The sequence below is a fragment of the Aphelocoma coerulescens genome, chromosome 4, assembly GCF_041296385.1.
Source record: "Aphelocoma coerulescens isolate FSJ_1873_10779 chromosome 4, UR_Acoe_1.0, whole genome shotgun sequence".
Taxonomy (NCBI): domain Eukaryota; kingdom Metazoa; phylum Chordata; class Aves; order Passeriformes; family Corvidae; genus Aphelocoma; species Aphelocoma coerulescens.
In genome coordinates this window covers 5,166,853-5,193,033 of record NC_091017.1, presented here as the reverse complement: position 1 = coordinate 5,193,033, position 26,181 = coordinate 5,166,853, and the positions used below count along the sequence as shown (strand labels likewise).

Genomic DNA, 26,181 nt, shown 5'->3' with positions numbered 1-26,181 from the left:
TTATGACGCTCTTTAGAGACTAAAGGGAAGAACCACACTGTAATATCTGATTTCTCCACTGAGGCTGAGAGCTGGGCATGAGCTGACACAGGTGCTACCCCAATCGTCCAGATCAGAGACGAGGTAGAACACCCAATCTCCTCTGCAGCCCACGCAAATGCATTTCCTTTCTGAGAAAACCAAGCTGCAGGAGGGAGGGTGACGCACACACAGGGCTCACTTGGCTACGGGGTCATGACGTGGCTGGGGCAGACATGCAGCTCTAGGGGCAGGCACTTCTAAAATCACCACAGGACTTGAATTATGAAATATGCTGTTACCATACTGTATAAACTTCATTGTGTCTCACACATATTATTGAGACCTTGGGCAGGGTATAAATTTAGCTCTGATCACTGTACTGATGTTCTTGTGCCAAATCAACTGAACATAATTTTCTATACATGAAACACTTGTGTTGAGTGGTTTTGAATAAACTAGAGATGTTGAACTGCTGTGCCTAATAGAAGACATGTAAACTCATAAAAACTGCCATCAGAAAGGGAAAAATAATTTTTTTAGCAACAAAGCATTGTAGACATATAAGAAATTCAGCTTGTCTACTACAGCATTTGCATTAGGACCAAAGACGGCTCTCCTCCATCTATGGTAATAAAATTATTTTCAGCATGAGTAAAAGGGAAAGAATCAGGAACCTTCCTTAGCTCTGAATCCCACTGACACAGAGGATTTTCCTAGCAAAAGATATTTTTTCTCCAGCTTTATGTTCAAATTCACATTGTGCCAGGTCACTAGTATGGAAATTTGCCCTTGTAATCACTATTAAATTTGCATTTGTCATTATTTCTGTGGGATATCTCTTAAAACTCTCACTCAAAAATAAAGCAAATGGCAACTTCTAATTGGTTTTGGTGAAGAAGGGAAAGGGATACATTTCCAAAGAACAGCAGAACTTCAAAGGGCTCAAGCAAGAGCAACAAGACTTCTGTTGTTTTGTTCAGCAAAAAAATAGGACAGTAAAGAAAGGCTAGAAAAGAGGCAATTCTTGTGGAAGAAGTTCCACCTGATTTTGAGTGTCACAGCAGAGGTAGACAGGAAGACTCACAACCTCTTCCAGTTCCAGGACCAAGAGGTAAAACCATCAAATAAACTTAGCAGGAATCACGATCAGAGCACGCACAGCCACAGTGGGCTGATGTGCAGAACCTGCCAAACATTTGTGCTGTGGGTCCTAGGAGTGGTTCAAGAAAGTACAGGAATATCATACCTTGGGTACAACAGCAAGCAAATAGTACGTGTGGGGAAGCCCCTGCTGCTCCCCAGTAAATTCCACATCCAGTCTGAAGCAAGTGGGAAAGGTGAGCAAATGGAAAATGGAATCAAGAAAGGGAACTTTGAGAAAATGGGAACAATGTCGTAACAATGCCTATGCACAATTCCGAGCCAGTCAGCACTGTGGGGGTATCTGAACATCTTCTGTTCCTATGTAGTGACAAATCTAGGCCATCTGTCTAGCACGTGCACTATCACAGCACTCAGCAAGGCAAAACACAGTTCTTTCTTTGTGGTCTGTTAACATCCTGTATGGCTATAACCTGACACTGGCCTTATGACCTAGGAGGGCAAGTTCAACTTGCTTTTTATCATACGTTTCTTAAATCTGAACCCTGAGAACAGTTTGGCAACAATCTGGCTTGTCAGTGTACATAGCAGCCTCTTTTCCACTGCAAAACAATAATATCAAAAATCAGAAACCTTTTGCCTTTGGGCTTTCTCTCCACTTCTCATTCCAAAATGAAAACAAGCATTGTTCTAATTCGAGCTCCCTAGAGTATTTGACAGACCTCAGGTTTTTTTCCAGCCACAACAAAGCACCTCTTTTTCTATTAGGCTGACCAGGATGCTCTCAGTTGATTTCCTCCCTTCAGGACACCTCCATTTGGCTTTCCCCCACAAATTTGTGCCTCATCAACTGTGCATCTGTATTGGTCTCTACAGTTCTGCACCTAAAAAGAAGTGTGAACCAAAACTAGCAGAGGTTAACACTTGCATGATTTTGTGGGTATACCAAGAACACTTTCAGCAGGTTTGGTGCATATTGTACTAAGATGAAGTTGGTAACTAAAGTTTTGCTAACACTTCACTGTGGAGACAGTCTTAAAAAGTCCATTTGGATGTAAAAGGAATACATGAATAAACAGGACCAATCATCCTTGTAAATATATGATGGACCTCCTGGAGATAGATTATTCCTAGACAAAAAAAAAAGCCGTTCAAGTTCACCTGGAAATTATGCAACAAATAAACTATTTCCTGTGTAAACACAACACACCATCTTAACATCCAGCCCTAATTCTTACCCTTTGTTGATCAACCTTCCCAACTTTGCATTCAGCCATACCTCTCACAGTAATTCATTTTCATTTCATTTCATTTACCAGAAAACAAAAACACCAACTCTGAAGTTCATAACCTTTGTAAACTTACTTTCTGTAAAGTAGACTACAGTGACAGGAAACACCCGGGCTCCCCATATCTTAACTAAATCCACACCTATTCAACAATTACAAACAAGATTTTTAGAAAGATGAAACTCATGTGTCACACTCCTAAGGAGAGATTAAAGCTACTTTTCTCAAGGATGGACTCATTTATAACTAGAACATTTTTTATTTTTAAAGTGTTCCCTGCTAATGTTGGTCCTGTCAATGGAAGATTACATCAGACATTGGGTTTGTGAAGAGATTCCCAGTTGTCAACTATTTCCAGGTCATTTTAGTTAAGCCTCCAAAACCAAAAGTCTTTCTTAAAAAAAATCCCCACTGACATCCTTGCAGGAAAAATTCACTAAGAATTACTCACTTTGGAGTTGGGTTTTTTTGGCATTTTCTCCTGAAACAACAGGTACTTGCCCTAATCAGGGACGAAAGTCAACTAGCTAAATCCATTTTTCATTCCTACATTTAAATTCTAATACATGATGGAATCCACTGCATTTATCTGGAAGCTATTCTACTTGTAGCATCTATCAAAAAGATGATAAACACTGAGAAAAGGCTGAAGAAAAAAAGCAGTAAATGTCTCCTTTTGATGGCTTAAAATCAAATGAAGAACAACTGTCACTCAATCCTTTATTCAAATCTTCAACATGTTTCCATGAGTCTCCCTACTGAGCAGAATAAGAATACTAAAGGCTTACTTTCTACAGGTAATTGCTTAGAATGATGAGATCTGCAAGCAGAAGCCAACCTCTGTTACCCCAAAATTCTCTACACACAGTTAGAAAGAGTTAAATCAAAAGGCCATAATAAAAAATTAGTTATCACTTTTGTCAGACATTTGAATTCTGCTGTGGTTCCTGTGTCTCTACTGACAGTAATTTTGTACAGTATGCTACTATAGCAGGAGTCTGAAAAAAACCTGCACATGAACTAAAGTACCCAACAAAACATTCACTTTAGCTGAATACTGCTTTGTTCTGGGATGGAGAGCGGAGGCAAGCACCTTGATCAACAAGATGCCAAATACCTCAATGAAACCACAACCTGTCCCCAAAATTCACCAGTCATCAGGTTTGCAAGGGCAGAAAATGAAAAAAGAAAAAAAAAAAAAAAGACAAAAAGAAAGATGCAAGTTTTCAGATTAGAAAGAGACAAAAAATAAGTCTGAACTGAGAGAAGACAGATCCTATGTAAAAACTTTTCCAGACTTTGAAGTTGTACAGATTAGGGGTTTAGTCAGTGCGTGTAATTTACTTTTAGTCATTTTGTAAAAGAGAAAATGAGCCCTTATCCTTTAAATTAAGCAAAAGTACTACCAAAAGTATAAACAATCCACTAAAACAGCAGCTGGACACAACCTTCTCCCTTTCCAAATTCCTGATCCACAAATACTGTTTCCCTTTAAAATATGTGTTTATTGCTAATTAATCTTCCTTCAAAATTTAGGCAAGGCTTTTGAAGTGTTTGATAAAGCTTTTCAGGTAGGGTGCATTTTCTTATATCACTGTTTTAGCATAATAATATTAAATGTAGAGATAAAATTAGATATAAAGCAACTAACTTTTCATAATAGTGCATTAAAACCAAATAAAAACACCCACAGTAAGACATGGTCACTGGTACCTAGCCCCTATACTTTTTAAAAGCAGGATTTTGCGAGGTCAGCATTTGTAGCACTACTTTATCCTCTGTGATTCCAAGGCAATTTAAAAGAGTAACTTCATTTCCTGTTAAAGTGCAATCAGCTCTGTGGTGAAGCTGAGAGGACTGAATCACTGAATAAAAGCCCAAATAATTCCTTGCCCAGTAATAAATATGAGCACAGACTGAGCATAACTGAAATCCAACCAGCACAGCAAGTTGTGTGTTAACGTTGACTGAGGGTTTCCTGTTCCTCAGTTCACCAATACATTCCAAGCCATCTCCTCCTCACCTGGTAGATCCAATAAAAATGGTCAAAACAAGATCTGCTGTTTTCTCCTGTTGGGCCACAAATCTTGCAGCACCATATTAAGCAGAAATTCATCACTCAAACTCCTGTGCACAATTTATTAAATGCTGCATATTCAGATTCCACCCTCCTGCCTGGTCTTTGAAAAGAATGAACAGATAAAAAGCTGATTCCAATTACACCTAGACTACAATTGTGACTAGAGTCACAATTTTGTGCAGTTTTGTACACAATTTTGTACAGACCTGGCTGCAAACTCGTTGAAAAATATGGACAGAATACTCAGGCTTTCTCTTTTCTCTAAGTTCTCCAAGACCTGCAAAAGAAAACAGTTGAAAACTGAAGAAAAATTGACAAGCCAGTGCTCAGCAGCTCTGCTCATTACAAATTGGTTTACTATCAAGAATAAATACAATATACAAATATAAGGTGCCAGAAAAAGTTTTCAGACTGCACAAATACTACACACTGCAAGCTACAATAGCTATTCAGACTTCTGTATGACCATACATATGAAATGTTTGTATTTGTTTCAAAACCAGGAAATTAAGATGTTCTCTAGAGCTGGGATTGCACTGCTAATTAGCACCAAGTTAATGATTAAGGGACAGACACACACTAATAAAAAGAATGATAGTAATGGCTGTATTTAATCCAAGCCAAAGTGTATTCTAACCAACTTCCAGCAGATTCACACCCACTCTGATTACACGATCAGAACAGGTAATGTGGGTTTCCATAATGCAACGGGGGTAACATAGTCACCCACCCAGTCCTGCACATCCTAAATGCTACAAAACTTCAAACCACAGCAGTGTGCAAACCAGAATTTATTCCACACAGCTTCAGCAGCTGAACACACTGAGCAGAAGAACCATGTTTCATATAATGTCAGAGCCTGCTGGGCAGCAGGGGGAGTATTTGGCTCAGAACTACACTCAAAATGAAGGAAACCATGAATTTTAAACACCTCATATCCCGAAAAAATCAGCCAAGACACCTGAAGCAGAAAAGATAAACAATTTAGCAATACTATTTATGCCAGAGTTCAGTGTCAAAGGACTGCCTATTCTCAACTTCAGTGCTGTGATACACACCACAAGATGCAGTGGGTTAGGTATCAGCAATAAAATCTGTAAACATTTTAGAGTGGTGCATTTTCATTCTAAGCTGCAGAAAAGTGAAAGTTGCACACAATGAAAAAAGAACAGCATTAAGATAAACAGAAATAGAATAAATAGTTTATCTTCCCCAAACTGGATTTTTTTCATAAATGTTTCAAATGTGATGCTATAAAGACTGAATTAGGCACCTAAGCTTACACCGCCTTTGCGAAAGATGACAGGTAAAAAAACCACCTTCAGACAGGAAGTCAACTTTCTTCCTGTTGTTTAATTAACAATTACTAAGACTAGAAGGCTTCTTTCTTCTTCACTAAAGTAATAGCCCAGGATTTGTGAAAGGGTAGATGTATACAGATAAACTGAATGATTAAATGATACATCTTTAGGACAACATTTTGTATGGCAGGAGTATATTCTATGGCCTATTCTATGGGGGAGTAGCACAGCGCATGAGGGAAAAAGTGTTTCATGCAGAAAGCACAAAGAGAGGCTGCCAAAAGTAAGTGTGGGCTTCTCTTAAACCAGTGAATGTAGGTAAAATCCCTCCTGCTTGATAAAAATTCCAAAGTGTCATCAGGGGAGGAAAAACAAAAGTAATGATTCTTGCCATACAGGTAGAACATATGAAAAAATGTGTAATAAAACCTCTTCTTCGTGACGCCCCCATCTTTTTCCCCCCCAGAAAGAAGAGTATAAATACACTAAACAGCTTAATGACAACTTATCAGCTCTCACCATCCATCCCAACTCTAATACTGGCATCCAGACAACACTGACATGATGTGCAAAGTCCTCATCTTTGGCTGTATTGCAGCAGTAATTCTCATGACTGCAGCTTATGGAGCACCTACTACGACTCCAACACCGCCCGCTCAACTTCTTAGCCATGCAATAATGGATTTAGAACAGCTGAAAAACATTGAGAACGTAAGTGGTGATTTTCTTCTATCTGAAAATTCACTTGTATTTCTTTTTTTCTACGTAATTTTTTCAGAAAAATTAACTTTTTTCCCCCCCTTCTCTACAGAATTTTCTTGACTTTTACACACCAAACGACAAACAGGTGAGTTTGAATTTTCTGTTTAGTTTTAATTCAATTTAGGCAGTGCAATTTCTTAAAGAAACTTCTCCTTTTGCTTTTTATTCTCAAACATTAAAAGGCTGACATGCCATATTATCTCATTGCCTCTGTGCAATAAGTAACATAAAATGAATACTTCATATTCATCCTGCTTAAAACATTCTTGAATTCACAGGAAAAAAGTGGTTTATGAACAATTTAGAGATGGTATAAGATTTGCAGGAGGCAATAAGACAGGAACAATTCTGAGAATGAAACCAGACTTCGAAGTAGATTAAAGCAGTATCCACATGAAATCACCCACATTTTATCTAAACTAGAGGCAGAGCCACTGGTTGGTTCTGTTTAAGATGTTCTAAGTCTTTTATATCCCACCACTGATGAAACTCAGTTATGCTCTACTTAATTCTCTTCAGGAACAAAACTTGACCAAGCCCTTCTGGATACATAAGCTATAAATCATGTTTTATGGCACTGAGTTAATACCTGAGACTTATATTTCCACAAGAATACCATCATTGTGGTCACCACTCTCTAAAACACTGCACATCAGCGTGCAAAGAGTGTTCCAAGTACAACTCTACTGCAGACAGGCTGCTGATTTGTATTACCTTTCATTCAGCATGCAAACAGCCTAATAAACAAGAGCATGAATTATTCAGTACTGGGAATTAATTAAAAGCTTTACACAAGTTATCTGTTAGCAGCTTTGAACCTCTGGTAAGTTTCTAATTCAGAAGACTTCTCACTTAACAACAATTTTGTTTCAGTGCAGATTTAAAGTCAGATTCTGCAACCACTTCCTTATCTGTGTCCCTTTTCTCATGTGCTGGCAGCTTTAAGACCTGACTACCTCAGAGCTCCAGGGCTTAAATGCAAATGTTTGGGGCTGATCAGTAACATACTGTCAGTGAGTGCCTGAAATAGCTTGCAAAAGTGATGCATAAAGTAATTTACCCTGTTCAAAAGCCAGCTCTGATGCAGACATTAGATAGAGCAACTAAAGTGCATCAACTGAAGATGCCTCTAGGAGAGGCCACCTGTTTGCTAACACATGATTTTCCGATGGCAACCAGGAGTAAAACTCGGTCTAGGAGTAACTATTGCAGCTTTCTGTCCCCAAGAGATATTGCAACACTTCAAGTGTCTTGTAAAGATTACTCACTTTTCAAAAGCTACAGAATTAAAGCCACACATAACATCCCCCAATACAACTTTGAGGGCAACAAATGAACTGTAATACACTGCAGAAAACAAGTAGCTCAGTTCCCCAGATGAGAGTAAAAACAACAGGGAACTGAGATTTTGAAAACTGGAACAAGGAAAACAAGTCACACGTATAACAATTTTGCTTTTGTTCTTAGGAGTGCAATCAGGCAACTCTAGAATGTTACCTGGCAGAACTGAAAGTCTTGAAAGAAGATGTGGAAGAGAAGAACTGGAGTCATATTACAAATATTGAAAGGAATCTTAACAATTTGAAGGTAGGCAATCTTTTACAAGTGCTACCCAAAAAAAGGATATGAAAAAAGAAATAAGTGTTTCACTGTGTTTATGCATCAAGATCTGTGTTATCAACTCATGAAAATACAGGGTTTTATACAAAAATATGCTAAAATTAACTACATGAAAACAGCTATTTGCATGGTAATGTAATATAGTAAAATAGATTTGAGCCCTACTGGTTATACAAGCCAACATTTAACAAAATATGACATTTGTTTTCTTTGTTGAATCATGCAAAGCATCTTATGCTGACAAAAGCTTGCTTTTAGGAGCATAACAACTATTTACACAGCAATGGCTTTGAAAACTGTGCCATGAGTTTATGACTGGAGGGCCCAGGGCTGAATGTAGTACACCCTGACATACTACTAAAATAAAATCCATGGCCTAGAGATCCTTGTAGCATTTTAGGGGTACTCTTCAGGCTACAAATATTAAGGGTTATTTTTTGCTAAAGTAAAATCTTTACAGAAGTTGATGTATCATTGTTAAAACCAGCTAGCAAGAGAGTTATCCCCAATCAATGTAATTCTCTGTATTGCAGGTCGGTAATTCCTCAAACCCAACATGCAAGAAGTGTGAATCCAACGAGAAGAAAAAGTTCCCTGAATTTCGCCAAGAACTGGAGAGCTTCCTGCAATCTATGCTGAGAGAAATTGTATAACTATTTTTATTTTTACTGCTACATTATTTATTGAAGTATTTAATTATGAATAATTTATGTATTTTGCCATTTGGCATACTACTAGCTTGTCCATTTTGGGACCACTGAATGTACTTAATGTGGGTGGTAAGACAGTCTAAGATCACACTTGATCCTTTCTGTAAGCCCTAGGGGCTCAACGTTCTTTGGAAAACTCATTGTCACTTTGTCAGCAACATGAGATGACTATTTATTGAAAAACCTATTAAAAGTTACTTGTAGATTATATTTAATAAATCGCATGGACGTATAAAAATGATGTCTAGAGTCTTCTTTGTTACATGATAGTGTCTTTTTTACAGGTGACTAAATATTCTTTTAAAAACACACAAAACCCCCTAGTGAAGCATTTAGCAGCATGCAAGTGTGTAGGTACCAGACTCAAAGCAAGAAACCTGCAGATAACCTTTTTTAAGAAAAATGCCAGTTTATGCTGGCATGCAGCACAAGGTATACAGCAATAGTACCAAATTACCTCCCACAAAAAAGAAACCCAAAACCATCTTTTTTTTTTTCTGAGCTGTACTACTTAGCTACACCAGCTTTCTGCAGGACACGCTTTTCTCATGAGAGTAAGCAAAACATACAGTTCTCAAAATTCTTCAGAATAAGGAAACATTATGAAAACAGTAACACACCTGACATAGTAACTGTGAAGGTAACTGAGGTCCCAGAACAACAACTGACACAAAATTAATGATCAATGTATAAATCCATGTGAACACACTGGATTGTCAGAAAGCTTTCTGTGGAACCTCAGAAATGTCCTTACTCCCAGTGCAGAGGGACCCCGTTATGTGACACTGTAATTTTATGCAGGAAGAGATAATGTAAGAGCATCTTTTACAATACAAAAGCCCCAAATCAACGCTAACAAGGCAGGCTATAACTGATGAGAGTGAGCCTACTACAACAGCTATCAGCTATCGTTTAGACTTTGATGCGTTTTCCTGGTGGGTGTGGTATGGAGTACTTCACCTTACACTTAAAACCAGACTAACAATGGAAAAAACAGCAGTTCCCTTGCATGCTGCAAAGAGAAGACAGGCGTTAATGACAGCTTTCTGCCAAAACTGGGAAAATACTCACAGCACTGCCGTCTGTTTCTCTACTCCTCTTCCCACGGACTGCTCTGTCCCCACCCACAAGGACTCAGGAAAGTAAATTCTGTCAGTCACTTCAGCCACAAACAGATAAGCTCCACCCTCTCTTCAAATCAGATGACAGTAATAACAAAAATACTTGAATACAGTAGGACATAGAAGATGAGAAAACAGGCAAGAAACTTCTGCGTAAGAATTCCTTCTACCTTGTCAATCTTTGTAGAAAAATCCTCTTTACACAGATTCCTTCTTACTCCATAAATTCTTAAAAGTAGCATGCAGAAAGAAACAGCATCACACGCAATACATGGCTTTGCAAACAAACCTCTTCCAGTCTCAGCTCAGACATTTGTCTGCAGTGCTGTCCCAGGTCTCAACAACCAGAGGGAGAGAGGGTGAAGGAGCCATTCTCATGAAACACAATTCCCTTTATAAATGAGGCTTCCTTTATCATTTCCTTAAGCACAAGAGCCCTCAACTTTGGCAATCGGGTAAAACCTACCCTGGAGTCAGTCTGTGAAGATGGACATCCCACGTGGAATAACAAAGACATTTTCTAAGTCCCTAAACAGTAAGCATTATGTAAGATAGGAACAGTCAAATAGTTCAGAAAGCAGGAAAGGATGGTAAAGAGATATTCACCCATGGACTCATAAGGAAAGGCAGAGGCTGGAGCTCACTATTTCACAAACACAAGCAGTATAAAAACATATACTTTCTTTGGCATTTGGTTGGCACAAACTGCTCTGGAGTTGGGCTATTCTGAGACAGCTGTAGATTTACAGTCATGGAAGGAGGAGGCTTTGCCTATCCTAGCTCTAGTTTTGGGGATTACCACACCACTTTTGCACTTTTCCACACTCCGCTGTGGATTTTCAAAACATTTTCAGGCTGGCTTGCTCCCCATGTAGCACCTCCAGCAAGCACATCAAGACACTTTTTCAAAGAAATACTTGCATATAGACTACTAATACATAGAGCTAGCTGAGGCATGAGGAAGGTGCTTGTGCTACACATGGTTGTAGTCACTTATGTCTGTCAAATTTACATCTAGTTAGAGGCAGGTTCACATACTTAAAATGTCTGCAGGATCAGCTCCTGTATTTGCCCAAGCTCTAAAAGATGTCTTTAGAGAAAAAGGATGTTGTTAGAAGCATCTGAAAATGGTTAACAAGGTCAACTTTATTAGACCTACCTTGCCCCTGTAAGTTATAAAAAAACCTCAGCAGAATCCCTTAAAATAGTTATAAAAACTGATTTCCTGAGCTGCCTTCTCCTGCTTGATTGCACAGCTCTAGTATGAAATTAAGATGTATGACATGACACACATGTGATGTGACATGGGTGTATACATACATGGCATGTGACATTTATGTGACATGCATCTGACATCTGAGAGTATGAAGTCTGAGACGTGGTGTGACATGATACAATGTGCAACATTATTATTAGTGCTGCCTCAAGCAGCGGCAAAACCATCTGTGGGATTCTTTTTGCCCAAAAACCCAGGGGCACTTGGTGGGTAATGCAGAGAGATGGGGAAACACGATGTGTAGCTCAAGGGGATTTGATTTTTGGGTGAGAACAGTCTGTAATGCTGGATTGTGTAGTATCATATGCATTGTGTGTACATCTAGGATGGATAGAACCACAGTGATGGACCAAAGGAACTCAAACCAACATTGTGGAAGAAGGGCCATTGACTGTGGAATTATACCTGTGCTCGTATGTAGGAAGGATGAATAATGTTCTGGTCCCAGTCAGGACAGGGTTAAGTTTTTGCAGCATCCAGGAGAGGGCATGGCCAAGCCACAGAGGTCATTCTGTATCATCGCACATCATTACCAGGGATGGAGGAAAGGGACACTCTTCCAAGGAGGAGTTCCTTTTGGTTGAGAAAATGGTGGAGGGAGCTGTCCACTATTGCCTATTATTGGGAGTTTTCTTCCCCCACATGAACCACTGCTGCTTCCAGTGAACCCCATGACCTTTGCCTTTCTGCCTCTCAATTCTCTCCATCCCACTGCGGAAGGGAGGTGAGAAGGGGGAAATAGCCAAGTGAGAGAGAGCAGCATGTGGAAAGTCTCAGTGCAGGCACGGAATTGGGAAGTACCATTCCTAAATGTCACTGTGTGTCACTCTGCATGTGTGAGTCAGGTAGAGCGGCTGGAAGTGGAAACAACACCCCTACACACCAACCCACCCTTCTCCATATCCATGTGTACATTCATTCTTCCCCCTGGAGCTCAGTTCTTCTCAAGCAGGGAGGAGAGAGGCTGAGCTCAGCCACAGGCTGCTGCTGCTGCTCCCATGCCTCTGTCTGCTCTGTGCCACATCAGTATGATGCACACCTGCTCTGTGCCCATACAGTTTGTTAATCATACCTGTTGGGAATACAGCTTCAGCCTCAGCACTGGAGCTGCAGCACTCTTGCCTTGCTCAGGTCTGTAGGATTGTATGCTTTGAAATTACTGAGTAGCTGAGGAAAAATCTGGATGCAACCCCTCCATGCTTTCATTTACTAGCTGAGTGCATGCTGCACATGCTGTTACATAATCAAAGAACAATCTGGATACAAGAACTGGATCTACACTGGTGTCATCCAAGTCATTTCTCAAGGACATAGTGATCGTGTCCAGGACAACACATCCTTTTCACTAACAAACCTCTCTCTTCCTAAGGCAGCACCTAAGTTTCATGGAAATTTCAGTTCACTGTTCAATTAATAAAATGGCTGAAGTACACAAAAGAATCTCAATACTTGTACATATTTAAGGCTTCTGGGTTAACTACAAGAAATACCTTGGTGCTGACACCTCAGCAGAGGTCTAAGTCCATAAAGAAAAACAGTCCAGAATTGTACAGAATGCAAACACACGAGTGGTATGCTATGGGTATGTCAGACTTGACATGTGTATCACTTTCCAGCATGTATATGAATGCAGGTACAGCTAAAACACTGTCAAGGACATTTATTGAACTTTTAACACTCCTACAAAAAGGCAACACTGTGCTCTAGCCTGGAATATGATGGCCATTCCCAAGCATTCTTAGAAAGAAAACATTACATGGAACAAGCAGTTTGTGTAGCACATGCTACAAAAAAACCAACAACCACCACACAACCTCCCAAATTGAAGTAACAGAAAACAAGAGAGCAGGTAAGCCAAAAAAAGGTCGAAGATCAAGTAGTAACAAGTCAGCGAGTTTCAAAAACTTGTAAATCAGCATTATTATCACCTCCACAGAAGACTCCACATACTAGTTAGAAAACCAGATTAAGGAAAAAAAAAACAAGCAGGAGGAGGAATTTGTTTTAGAATCCTCCAACACTAATAAGGCAAAACATGACTACAGCACTACACTTGCTATTCCTGATGTATAAGAACACTTCCCACCCTTGCACGATTTACAGAAATCAAGGAACATAATCCAGGTGTACTGTCTAGCTTGAACACACCAGTGTTTCACAGCATCACACCAGCTCCAACCATGGCACCTTAACACCCTCCCAACACTACCATGTTCTTACCAGAATTACAAGGAAGCAAATTCCCTTGTGACAGGCACTATTTTCCAGGTTACTGTGTACGCGGACAACTTCGCAAGGCCTTGTCAGTGCAGTGATGAAGTCATCTGTGGGTGCAGGAGTCCAACTCATCCACAAGCATTAACATTGATGGGGTTTGATGCAACCCACAAAAGCTGAAAAAACCTTGTTTATGGTGACTGCTGTAGTACATTGCATTATTTTCTTATTTACAGCTTTGACACCTGTATAATGCTTTAAATCCACTATCAAACACACCAATTGTCACAAAACAGTTGAGTTTTGTGACAGCTGGTCATTCCAGGTTGCACATTTGGAAGTACACAAATTAGTTTTTAACTCTTCTAGAACAACATAAACTACAAGCCACCTGGCAAATTCACACTAAACAAAACTCTTAGCAAAGGATGGATGCCTACAGATAAAGCACAGATTGCCAATTTTCGTTTCTGAAAGACTCTTGTGTGTATGCTTTTTTTTGGTAAGAAAGCCAGCTTTTACTGATATTTTTCTAAAGTTATGAAAAAGGCAGGAAAAAGCAAAAATCAATATGCAGAAATCCTGAAACTATCAGGAAAAAAAACATGTTCATTCCATGGGGTGGGGATTTGTAGGAGTGGGGGTAAGGGAGCTGAAATGAGGTGGCACTGGGGTGGCAGAGCAGAACAAAGATTTATAAAGATGTTGGACACGCCCACCCTATGAAGAAACACCAATTTTGGGAAAAGACTGAACTGTTACATGTGGTTTACTAACTGCATTTAAACTAGCAAGAAGCAGTTCTGGAATTATTTTCTTCCTATGACTATGAACTTAAAGTTGAATATTTTGCTAATCAGAACTGTATTTACTGAAACAGATCATTCAAACAGACTTCACATCCAATCCACCTCCATCAGTCACTGAATTGTTCAATATGTGGAGACTTTACAATCCATGATCCGTAACTGTGCTCCTCTAAGTAGCTCTGCAGCAAGCTTTTAGCTTCTTGGTACAACTGAGATTTAATCTAGAAAGAAGAAAAAAGGCAGACCTTGAAATATCTCAAGAATGATGGTTAGAGAGATGTGTGTTCTTTACCACTAACATGTAATAAGCATAAGTGCAAACACTGTAAAAATGATACCCATAAATCTTACAGTTCCCTCAGCTGCTGACAATGAGGGGAAGTTTTAGACTCTAAAAACATACTCCTTTTGGGCATTTATTGGGAAAAGAAAAATTGCTCTGAGTGCTTTTCAGTGTTTTTAATTCTAGTAATACCTTTATAAAGAAAACAAACAGTAATTATCATTCAGTGCAAATCTGAACACATGAATAGTCAATTAGCAAGCTTTAAATTTCACTCTAAAGTAGTTTCTGAATAATTTAAAAAATTCTCTCTTCCATGTTTTGATAGGAAGAAAAAAAGAAAGATGCTTACTTTATACAAGCTATTCAGGTGAACTCTTCAGCAAAACAGAAAATCACCCCTGGGTATCAAACTCGGTTTGAGAGTAGCCACTAAGAGACTCTTTATTCCCACTCCCCCTCCCTGAGCCAGCTCACCTTTGCCTCATGGTATGTTGCAAACTGCAGCAAATCATCCCGTCCAGCTTCCCTGGCGAGCATACTGAAGCGGCTGAACATGGCGGCCTTGCACAGGCGACTGGCCAAGCAGGTGCCGCTGCGGAATGGGGAGCTGCAGCGGGAGCAGGGAAACAGGGACGGAACTCAGGAACAAGCACACCACAGGGAGATTGCTTTCATCGTTACAGGGGTTTTGCCCTACCTCCTAAGACTCTGTGGATTCAGTCAAGCTGGAATTCACCTCAATTACAGTCCATCTCAATTAGAATCCTAATTAGCTTTATGCATTGTGAAAGCTAAAACGTTTTCGCTACTACAGACAACAGGACTACAGATATCTCCTCTCAGAGAACTATTTTGTTTGGTATCCTGGTATCTCACTGTGAAGTTACAAGGTCTCTAAAAGCACACCTAATCACAGGATGCACTCAGCTAGCACAGGACAATCTCTCCTATAGCTTAAAAACTGAATACTCCAATGAACCGGCACAAACTCATCATTTCCAACAAAACGAAGATAAATGCTGACCTTTCAGTGGTTTTCCCACTTAATCCATCCACAACCTCCAGAGATGCATCTGACAATGTCCAATTCAAACTAAGCGACCACTGGTTTAAATCTGTTTGGATTGGCAGTGCAGCTTTCACCAAGTAAATATGAGATCTGTTGACCAGGTAAGGCACGGGAAGCTTTGATACAAGTTCATCATCAAGACGCTGCTTTATGGTTATGTCCAGTCCTTTTGTATCCTTACAACTTCCATTTCCTAGTAAACAGGACAAGATCAGTCACACAGAAGTACATCAAATTAAAAAAAAACGAAGTTAAGAATGCAGATGTTTCTGCATTCTTAGAAATTGTATTACAGCAATTCCTTCACATAAAATTAACGTTTGGAAAGATCAGTAGACCAGTGCAACATTCACTTTGCAGAACAGAAAAGATTCCCCCCTTTCTTCTCCAGAGACATCATTCTTTTCATTGGATGCCTTCTTTTTTTGAACCATTGTTTTTCATCAACTCTTTATATTCCCTGCAGAAGACACCACTAAAACAGAGCTTTGGTATTCCAGATTAAAAAATATGCTAAGGAGTTGGCCCACATTACTCCACATCCAACAGCATTTCTGACTGGCTACTAAATAAATACACTTTGGTCCACTGCAGCTCAAGGAACAATGCTGTATTTCTTTAAAGAATTCGTGGTTTAGTTCATGTTTTATAAAAGGCAATCAAACTGGAATATGAAAACACAACCCCCCCACAGCAATTTGCACTGAACATACCCACAAGAATGTTGCTGATGTACATGGGTTTGATGAAGTGGCTCAGCAAGGCTCCCTGAAGACCAACCACCTCCCACTTTGCCAGTTTGTCACCAGCTGACATGCTGCTCACTCTGACAGTCTTGCGGGGACAGCAAACAGCCAGGTAAATCCTGCCTTCTAGGGCAACGTGCAGACTCAGTTCTTCACTGGCTTCATAAGCAGATATAGACTGGGGCCCAAGATGCCTGCAGGCAGGACAAGAGAAGGGATTTCAGAGAGAAAGCACTCTGATCAGAGATGACAGTTAAGTGCTATCCAATGCTGTTTCTCAGAAAAAAATCATCAGTAGATCGGGGCCTTGTATTATCTTCAATGTTTGTAATTCTTAGAAACATCAGATTGAGCTGCTCAAGTGCCCAGAACACTGAAATCAGTATTTAAATAGGAAATAGCTACTCAATCTAATCTTAGCTACCACTCCTGCACACACTAAAAAGACCAGCTGCAAACGAGCTGCCACTTTGTGTCTACTCACACTCTAACAGAAGTTACTTGTGAAAAAGGAGCGGAAAGGTTCTTAAAAGTCTCCTTTAAAACGGAACTTACACTGTGATTCTCCAAAATATTTAAACAAGAGGATGTAATGCATAAGAGAGACAAACCAGTGGTTTTCCTGAAGGAACAGTTTTTCCCCTTAGTTACACAGGGCTAAGAAGTCAAAGCAGAGCCTTTTGTTTCAATTCAAGGCTGTTTATACTTCAATCTTGCGGTGCAAAGGATGACATTAAGTCATCACATCCACTTGCTCAGCAGTTAAATTCATGGTTTATTAGAATTTTAATAGTGTCTTGGGAAGGGGGTTAACAGGTTATTGTCTGTAATAAACAAAAGCTCATCCTATAACCCATACAGAAGTTTTCATATCATCACATTGAGCTGTATCTCATATTTATCACTACTACCCTGTACATTAACATTCCCAAAACAAGATAAAAGTTAGTCTTCCTCTCTATCTCTGGAAATACCATGGTACTTACACCTCTGACTTTAACTGAGCAGTTCCTTTTGGAAGCTGGTTCATGTAGAGAGAGAGGGTTATATTCTGCTTTAGGGTAAGCAGCTTTGAGCCTGGTGCTGCGCAAAATATGGATCTCTCTGCCTTGGCTGCATTTTTGTTATAGAACAGCAAAAGATGCCTATATAAATACCTGAAAGAAAAATTAATTACAATAATATTGTATAATATTACAATATAGTCTATATAATATATACCTCATCTAAGTATATATTTATATCATTATATATTATTTATTAGTTCATGTAACTATAAAATGCAAGTTCATAAGTAAAACTGAGACAAACTGGCTGCAAGGGAACGATCTGCAGAGACATTCTCACCTGAGCAGGGAACGCCTGGCAGTGACAATGGCATGGCTGTCATGCAAGAGCCTTCCACAGGACTCAAAGCGCCGGCTGTAGTTGCATTCTCCTGTCCCCAGAGCTACCACTTCATGATGCCCCCCTAAAAACACAGAGGGTGGTGGTAGGTTCTGGTTGCTGCCCACCAAGCTGCCCCCACACTCTCAGTGCTCTGTGGGAACAGGTTCTCACTCGCCAAAACTCACAATCAAACCAGACTTGCCCTTTTCAATGATGAAGGCAGCCAGGGAACTGCCACAGCTTTGGTACTCAGGGTGTTCGGTAGTCAGGCGGTTAAACACTTCTTCAAGTGTTTGCGAGAGTTTCTGATAGATATGCTCTCCTCCTAAATGAAACAACAGCAGCCAGCAAGACACAAATTTGCAGGTAGGGGGAAAAAACAGACATGAGCAACTTGCCAAATCATAAACCTGAACACACCTTAAAAGCACAACCACCGATACTTTCGGGATTCTCAAGACTCTCAGGATTGAAAGAAGCTCAAGAACACCTAAACACTTGATGCTTTTATCATTCATTATAGTAACAACAGGATATGGACCAAGTTTGATCACCTACTAGTTCAAGTAAGGACACAGAACACTGTTTCTATTTCTATCACCTGAACTGGGCATAGAAATTCAAGCAATTTACTGAAGTTGTGTCCATTTGTAAAACCCACCTTGTGATTCTAGTTCTTCCAGACTTCTGCAAAGATGTTTAAAATAATAGTAACAACAGAGAGATTACTAAATGTATTAAAAGAAGAATTAAAAAAACCCCTATCTGCTAGGCAATTTGAATCAACAGAGGAAAAACAAGACTATTCCTTACCAGTCCTTGAAACACAAGCAGAGTTTGCTGGAGGTCGGAGCTCAGCAGGCACACAGGGAAAATCTAAGAATTTAACAACACTTTAAAGTGGGATGGACATTATTAACTTCTAAACATGAGTCTCGCACTATTTCCAACAAGTCAAACTTTCTAATTCTCTAACAATTTTCTTTTCTGATTCTGAAAGTCCTTGTGAGCTTAGAACTATTCAGACAGCAAAACTCAAAAGAAAATAAAATACTACAGCAAATGAATTCTGTTGAAAGCAGTAACTCAGTGGGGAACCCTTTTAATCATAAAAAGTCAAACCCACTTGAGATGTACTTCATGTTGCTGTACCTAGTGAGTAGCAAACCAAGTGCAACAAGAACAAATTAATTCCTTCAATATTCCTGGCATCAGTTGATGCAGCTCTTAATACAAAAATGACAAAAATAAAAAACAGTTTCAGAACCAAAGTACAGATTTGCCCAAAGCATCTAAAAAACCTGGCAGAGGCCCTGATACTGCAGCATTTAATAAAACCACGGATATTTTGCATAGGACACTGTTAAGCCAAGCATTTCAAGTTCTAATTAGGTGTTGCTACAATATTTACCTGAACCTTCAGAAGACTTTGCCCCTGTATTCTCCAAGTTAAGTAGCTCAGCAAGAGCCAGTTTAGCTGCATTTAATTTAGATTCCTTCTTGTTCTTTCCCAGCCCAGTGTTGTAGCACACACCATTTATCACAGCACAAAAGGCAAAATAAGGCCTTATGACACCGCCTTTAAAGGAGAAGAAAAAAGCAGACACAATCAGTGAAATTATTTTAAGGTACTTTATCCATAGCTTTATGTCCTTACACTAATTCCTAGAACAAATACAAAACAAAAAGACAATTTTGGCAAAGTGCAACTCTCATCCTCCACCTCCTCAAGAACTTTGGTGGCTGTTGCTTCATGCAGTTTTCACTAAGTTCTGGTAACAGCACTAATTACACACAATTCACCTGATCTATTTCTGTGGCACTTCATGATGAGAAACAGCTGTGGAGGCAATAAAAGGGCAGCCAAAACCCAACCTGTGGGGGGGTAGTGCAATCAGCAGTTAAGAAACTTCAGCTGTACCAGTGCCATCAAATACTAACTGCAGCAACTCAGATCATCTCAAGGACAAGCAAATACTACTTTATCTAGGAACAGAAGTATTTACCTGCCACACTCGTTTCTTTCAACTCAAGCTGCAGGTGGTGTATTTTGGCAAACAGATGCAAGGCAGATACTGAGTTTATTACTCCCTGTTTGTATCTTTCAATCAAATCCAGGTCTTCCTGTGAGGGAAGGGCTGAAAATGTGGTGGTGTCTACTCCTTTGAAAAGGAAAGGTCCTTAAACAGAATTAAGGAGAGAACTGAACACACTCTCTGAAAATCTGCTTACAATAAATTTTAGATGCCTCTAAAAACACCAAAACAAATTCACTGTAACGCGTGACTGCTTTGTACTGAACCCTATGTTAACAACAACAACAGCAATTCCAAAATTGTGCATGCGTCCTCTTTTAAAAGCATCCAAGCTTTTACTTGTAGTAAATATAGACAGGTATTACAAAAATATACAACATACATTCCCCTCCCCTCTCTTGCAAACCAACAATCAAAGCAAAGATGCTGATGGCAGATACCAAGCAGTGGAACCCGTGGTTTTTCCCCACAAAACTATGCAGCAGTGGGACTCCCTGTTGTAAGACACTATAATAAAGTTTCAGCAACCACTAAATGGATAAAATCATCAGCTTCAGGGGTGTGATATACACAGGCACAAGCACTTCCCAGCCAAGAACTAAAATCCTTGTTTATAAGTATCATCACAGGTACCTTTATCCCAGTACAATTATTCAAAGTGACAGAATTCAAAATACATCCTGGGACATCTGGAACTGCAGTTAGAACCCTTCACAATGTTATTTATGAAAATTCATGCAGCAGAATATATTCTATATTTTGTCAATCTACAGTACTTTTAATGTTTAACTTATAATTAGGTAATGCTGCAGCCTACATACGCCACCCCACAACAAACGGCTAACAAACTTCCAGCACAAAAAGACTTTAAAAGAGGAACAAGTTCAAAGAGATGCTAAAGAAGGCACTTAAGAAAATACAGTGATAAGAAAGAGTAGCAGAGGCTTGCAAAGTTACTTTCAATAGCTTTAACAGCTAATCCCCGCTGTATAAACTGGAAACTATACCTGGATTTTTCATCACCCCCGGTTCACTGCACCTCATACCAGGTGGAGGATTCAGCTTTGCAGTCACAGGCCCGGAGAGATCCTTTGAAATTCGATGTCTGAGAACCTCGGGTGGTAAAATCTTCTCAGGCGCGGAGTGGGAGGTGAGCATCGCTGCACCCTCAAACCAGCCATTGCTGCTCGCCATTTTCGACCGACCTCAGGAAGCTTAACACTAACGCTGCGAATAGTAAAGACACCCTGCCAAACACCCCGCAGTTCTCCTGGCCAAGCTGTTTCACAAGAACACCAGGAACAACTCGCCCAGGCTGGGGTAGAACCCAGACCCCATGTCCTTCCCAGCAGGGTGGCCCCTTCTCCCTTTTGTTAAACCACCTTCCCTCACGCGTAACGCGGCTATGCCGCTCGCCTTGCCACCCTCTCGAGGGACACACCGATTCCTCCAGCCTCTCTTGAGGGAGGGAGGCGAACTAAAGCAACAACGCTGTTCCTTCCCAAGTTTCCAGGACAAGCTGGCGCTGGAGTTGAAGGGTTTGGTACCTGCAAATCTCGTCCGGCCGTAGACGGTTTCTCAGCGCTGACTGCCCGCGGGCAGGCGGAGCACCGCCTGAGGCCACGCAAGGGTGGAGGTGCTGGGGAGGTGCCAGCCGCCCTGAGGCGATGGGCTCCGAGCAGCTCTAACGCCCCGGCCCGCCGAGCCTTCAAAGCCAGGGGCGGCCCCTCACAGCCCTTCCCGCCATTTCATGAGGGGCACGCCCCGCCAACGGGGCGCGGCCGAGGCGCGAAGCCGCAGCTGTGGCTGAGGGAGGAGCAGCGAGGCCGCTACCCGGCTTTGCCCCTGGGCTGCCTGCTCGGCTTTCAAGAGCGCTTCCCAGGCAGCTGCTCGCCTTCCCCGCCCCCTGTTAGCCTTCCCAGGCCACTCCTGCCGGGCAAGGGCGGCACCCAAAGTCGCCATAGCCGTCACGGACCGGGAGCAGCCGCTTCCCCGAGGCCAGCGAAAGCGCCGCGTCCCCGCTTGTGGTTGGGGCGCTCTTTCCCCGCCTTCCGGCTGCTTCCCGAGCTCCTGGCGCCCGGCCTCTGGGCTTTACCTCACTTAAATCACACCTTGCAAAGTTACACTTAAAACACTCTTCTTGTTGTTCAACTTACTTGATTAATACAAAAAAAAAGGTCCTGTACAGTAGTTAAATTTTATTACAAGTGTAATAAAGTTCATGATTTTTTAGCACTAAGGCAATCACAGTTTCATAAGTTACATATATATATAATTTACACCGGTCTACATTGACAAATCAATTACTGGTCACATCAACAAGGGGTTTGTGTTATGGCAAATAAAATTTTAAGAAAATTCACAGTTAATCTGCAAGTATTGTAAAGATGCAGGATCATATTGCACATCATAAAATGGACACTGAGGAGCAGATTTACAGTGTTCCAGATATTCCTTCACAGAATACATTGGTCATCATCATCATCATGCAATAACTTCAAATACAGAATGGTATCAAGTACCACAGTAAACAGTTACTCACAATGTAAGTTTTAAATAGAGTAGCAAAAAGCTTGTTAGGTTTCTCTTTAAACCATATTTAAGTTCTTAAAATATAATAAAACACTTTGATAAAATCAAATGGAGTTAGGGTTGTCACACTGTACTTTTAATATTCTTCTTTGTCTTTTCCTTTCTTTTCTTTTTCATCCTGTAGTGCAGTACCAAGTTTCTTTATAAGGACTGACAAAACTTTGTCCAATGGATCCATGACACCACGCTGCAGCCACTTAGGGATAGTAGTCCGTGCATGGTGAAAGCCCAGCTTTTGGAGGATGTAGTCAACACCAACAGGATCAATTTTTCTCCCAGTCCAGGATATTAATCTAAAAAAACAATAAATAGAAGACTCAGTCTTAAATATATAAATATAGCAAACAGGCATTTGTATATACAAAAATCCATTTTCCCCAGTGTTGCTTAAATCTAACAGGCATTGTTTTGAACCTAATTTAGACAGAGAAGCTCAAGATGTTCAATGGAACATCCTCTCAAAGGAAGAGGATGTTTAAGGAGGTGAAAAACCTTACTGGGCTGCCTACAGATCATGTTTAAATTGATTTATTGCTAGCACAAAATGCCAAGTGTCAAGATTTGTTTGGCCTGGATGGATGTGTTGTTTTGATATGTGAATGAACACTCAGGTCCTCCAGCCGTGTAAGCAGAGGTTAAAAAAAAACCAAACTCACACTGACTTTTCTCAGTTTCAATGATTATACACAGAAAATAGTGAATTGCTGCCATACACACTATTTTGTGCTAAGTTTAAACATATGGCATTGAGTAGATCCTGCATTTTTCATTTCAAGGTGAGTGTTTAAAAACTAAAACTGAAATGCTAAGAATGGAAAACTGGAAGATGAAAATTGTATGACTGAAAGTGAACAAGCTGTTGTAGGACAGAGTGAAATTAATGAGTTTAAGTTTACTGTATCCTAATTTTGAAGAGCTTCCAACGATGCCTTTAATCTGCAGAAATTCTAATCTAGAAGTTAATGCACAGCCAAAGAGACTGCAGCCAAAGGTGCTTCTTACCTGAGCGTGGGTTCCAAATGCCAAGTATTGCACATAAATTCCCTCCAGTCGACTGTAGTGTAGGTAATGCTTTCCTCTGCCTCTTTGTCAGTGGAGCTGTCCTCAAGGACACCAACAGAGCTCTTCTGCCCTGGACGAGCGGCCAAAATGCGAGGAGGAAAAATTGCTGCAATGGGGAGAGAGGAAAAACACCAGTCAGTCATGAGCAGCTCACTTGGATTCTTTTTGTACATAATTTAAATAAAACAAAAGCCCAAGTCTCAACAAGACAAGAACCACCTCAGTTTTACAGATTTTCTGCAAAAGACCACATATTGCTTAAGAATGAACATGCCAAATTTGAATGCTTCAACTGATATACTGAGGTAGAAAAGTAAATCATTCTGAAATCAGAAAAATGCATGTCTTGAAAGGACTCCACTGATGAAAGTAACAATAATAAAGCTTCCTAAAACAATTTTCATCTGCCTATACCATCTTACAAAGAGAAAGTTAAACACCAGGCATCAAAATAGGAGCATGATTATGACTTGAAGTATATTTATTGTCAAATAATCTGACAACTGCAGATTGTCAGACAAGTGTTACTTCATGAACAACAACTCACCTTTTTCTTTTTCTTTTAGATAAGCAGACACCAAGTCATGCAGAAACATGATCAATTCAGCATCCATAGTCACACAGATGTGGTCTGTAAATTCAGTTACTACACTGCATTCCACCTTTGGTTTAACACTTGTATCTACAGTCAGATAAAAATAGTATCAATACACTTACAAGTACATACAGTGCATGTAAAAAGTACATAGAATTTGAATGCAAGACATTTGAAAATAGTATTTCTTTCATTGAACCAGCAACTCTTGAGAGGAAGTACCACAGTTAACATTTGTGTTTAGCACTTTCTGAACAGTTTTCCCATCAGAGTCACCTCTGGTATTTTAGAAAGGATATTGAAAATAAAGGGATATTGAAAATAAAGACATACGACCAGGTAACAAACCTTGATCATCTTCTATGTGGAAAATCAACTTAGAGCAGTATCACCAGCTTGTGCTATGCTATCAATGTAGGATTTTAGACAGTAAGAGAAGCTGATAGCATATTTTGCTTGCTTGGCTCTTAAAATAACAAGGAAAACCCAACAGGTTGAATTAACTATCAGTTTTTTTCCAAGAGCAGGTATGGAATAAAACCCCAGCTCAGCCAAGATAAATATCTAAATCAATTACTTAAACCTTGAGAAGTTTTCTTTCCCACCAGTTCTAACTGCAATCTGAAGACACCATTTTGAAAATGAAAGCATAAAATTTAGGCTCCTATCTCATATTCCCTTTTTAAGAATGGCCCTCCTCTTTAACATTTTAACAAACAGAAGAAAACCAACCCCTGAAAACAGCCAACCTAGCTGAAATGCTCATACTAATTTCTTAGTGTTTTCTATAGTGATCAGTCTCTACACTAGATCTTCACTCTATACTTTATTAAAAAATGTTATCTCTTCTTGCAGATCTGAGCAATTCTCAGATTAAATCCTTTTATCAGCACAGTACCTTTGCCTTTAACTCCTAATTTGTGAGAAATAGTGTTTGACCAAGAAAAAAACAAATTATGTTTTACTGCACCTTGTAATGATGGCTCTTGGGGCTCTTGAACATGAATAGATTTAAAATCCAGCTGCATCCTCGGCAATGCAAAGATGGTTTCAGTTTCATGGTTGTAACTGGAGCCACCCCTGAAGCCACTTAACAAACTTGAGCTTTTCACTGTTGTGCTGCTCTCTGGGTTGTTGGCATCAACATTCCGAAGCAGGTTCAACTCTACAGAACAATGGGAGATGTTAAATTGTGACAAGGCAAAAAAAGTTAAGAAGAGTCACTTGTAAAACTGCTGGTGCGTGACTACTGAGAAGATTGTATCTTTTACTCTGCTCCCAAAAGCATGGCTCGAAAAGGTCAATCACATTTTTTTGTTTATACTCTTGAGATTTAGCAGCTTTTCAACAGCTCCATGTGCAAGCAGGCCAATCCCCAAACTGAATGAACCTGACTCTAACCTTCATTCCTCGTGGCTGTCACATAATTGAACCACTCCTTCACACTGGCAACTCCATGGGGAGGATTTTCATGGCGGCGCCGGGTTATCTTTGTGATTGTGGCCATGGGGCTTTCCAGGGCTCCACAGGGCTTGGTGACCATGGTGTTGTGGCCCAAATGAAAGTCCAGGGTTTGGACAATGTATGTGGAGTGTTCGCTGGTACCTGCATTGAAGGTATGGGCAGCGTGGGATGGGAGAGGAAAAAAAAAAGTAAAAGCAGCTTAGTGAGGGTAGTGGAGTTCTCTCATTCTCCTACAGGTATTTAACATGAATAATTAGTGTGCCAGTGGAATAAAACCTGGTATAAAGCTTACAAACAAGAGAGAAATTAAATCCTCAGTAGCTACAGACAATAAAACTTCTCAATATTAAGACAAATATAAGCAATAAGATCATCAAAATTCATCCTACAGCTAGAAAGGACTACACAAACACACAGTTAAAAAGCCAGACAATCCACTTGGTAGGCTTATTATCAGAGACAGATCCAGTATATTTGAAAATGTACTTTGCATTATTCCACAGATAAAGCAAATTGTGGTAAAGATATGGAGGGAACAGATTTTTTGTTAGGTAAGTGGTATATTTTTGGGAAATAACCTTGATTCAGACAAAGAAAATAACTTTGATTTCTTCTTATGTGATAATACATTCTTA

The 26,181-nt window shown here is 40.0% G+C and overlaps 2 protein-coding genes across 13 annotated transcripts in view; both read right to left on the bottom strand.

Moving 5' to 3' along the window:
• Positions 1 to 21,658, bottom strand: part of ADAD1 (adenosine deaminase domain containing 1) — a 49,393-nt gene extending 27,735 nt beyond the window's left edge. Inside the window, exons 1-13 of one of the 3 annotated variants that reach the window (XR_011150429.1) lie at positions 21,381 to 21,658; positions 20,841 to 21,060; positions 19,804 to 19,977; positions 19,209 to 19,376; positions 18,611 to 18,673; positions 18,000 to 18,122; positions 17,756 to 17,879; positions 17,395 to 17,565; positions 16,376 to 16,602; positions 15,618 to 15,855; positions 15,068 to 15,200; positions 13,502 to 14,528; positions 6,467 to 6,485 (exon numbers count right to left, since the gene is read on the bottom strand). Coding sequence is in view for 1 of the 3 variants with exons in the window: in XM_069012607.1 (XP_068868708.1) it covers positions 14,415 to 14,528; positions 15,068 to 15,200; positions 15,618 to 15,855; positions 16,376 to 16,602; positions 17,395 to 17,565; positions 17,756 to 17,879; positions 18,000 to 18,122; positions 18,611 to 18,673; positions 19,209 to 19,376; positions 19,804 to 19,977; positions 20,841 to 21,027 (1,722 nt within the window). In the remaining 2 variants the exon portion in view is untranslated. Of the gene's footprint in view, positions 1 to 6,466; positions 6,486 to 12,926; positions 14,529 to 15,067; positions 15,201 to 15,617; positions 15,856 to 16,375; positions 16,603 to 17,394; positions 17,566 to 17,755; positions 17,880 to 17,999; positions 18,123 to 18,610; positions 18,674 to 19,208; positions 19,377 to 19,803; positions 19,978 to 20,840; positions 21,061 to 21,380 lie in introns of those variants that run through there. The other 2 variants (XR_011150428.1, XM_069012607.1) reach the window with 2 other exon arrangements.
• A 353-nt stretch (positions 21,659 to 22,011) lies between these two features.
• The window catches only part of BLTP1 (bridge-like lipid transfer protein family member 1), an 88,771-nt gene continuing 84,601 nt past the window's right edge, over positions 22,012 to 26,181 (bottom strand). For all 10 annotated transcript variants that reach the window (XM_069012606.1, XM_069012597.1, XM_069012598.1 and 7 more), the window contains 5 exons: positions 25,484 to 25,687; positions 25,053 to 25,247; positions 24,035 to 24,169; positions 23,428 to 23,593; positions 22,012 to 22,718 (listed from right to left, as the gene is read on the bottom strand). In XM_069012606.1, coding sequence (XP_068868707.1) covers positions 22,502 to 22,718; positions 23,428 to 23,593; positions 24,035 to 24,169; positions 25,053 to 25,247; positions 25,484 to 25,687 — 917 coding nt within the window. In that variant the 3' untranslated portion in view covers positions 22,012 to 22,501. The remainder of the gene's footprint in view (positions 22,719 to 23,427; positions 23,594 to 24,034; positions 24,170 to 25,052; positions 25,248 to 25,483; positions 25,688 to 26,181) is intronic.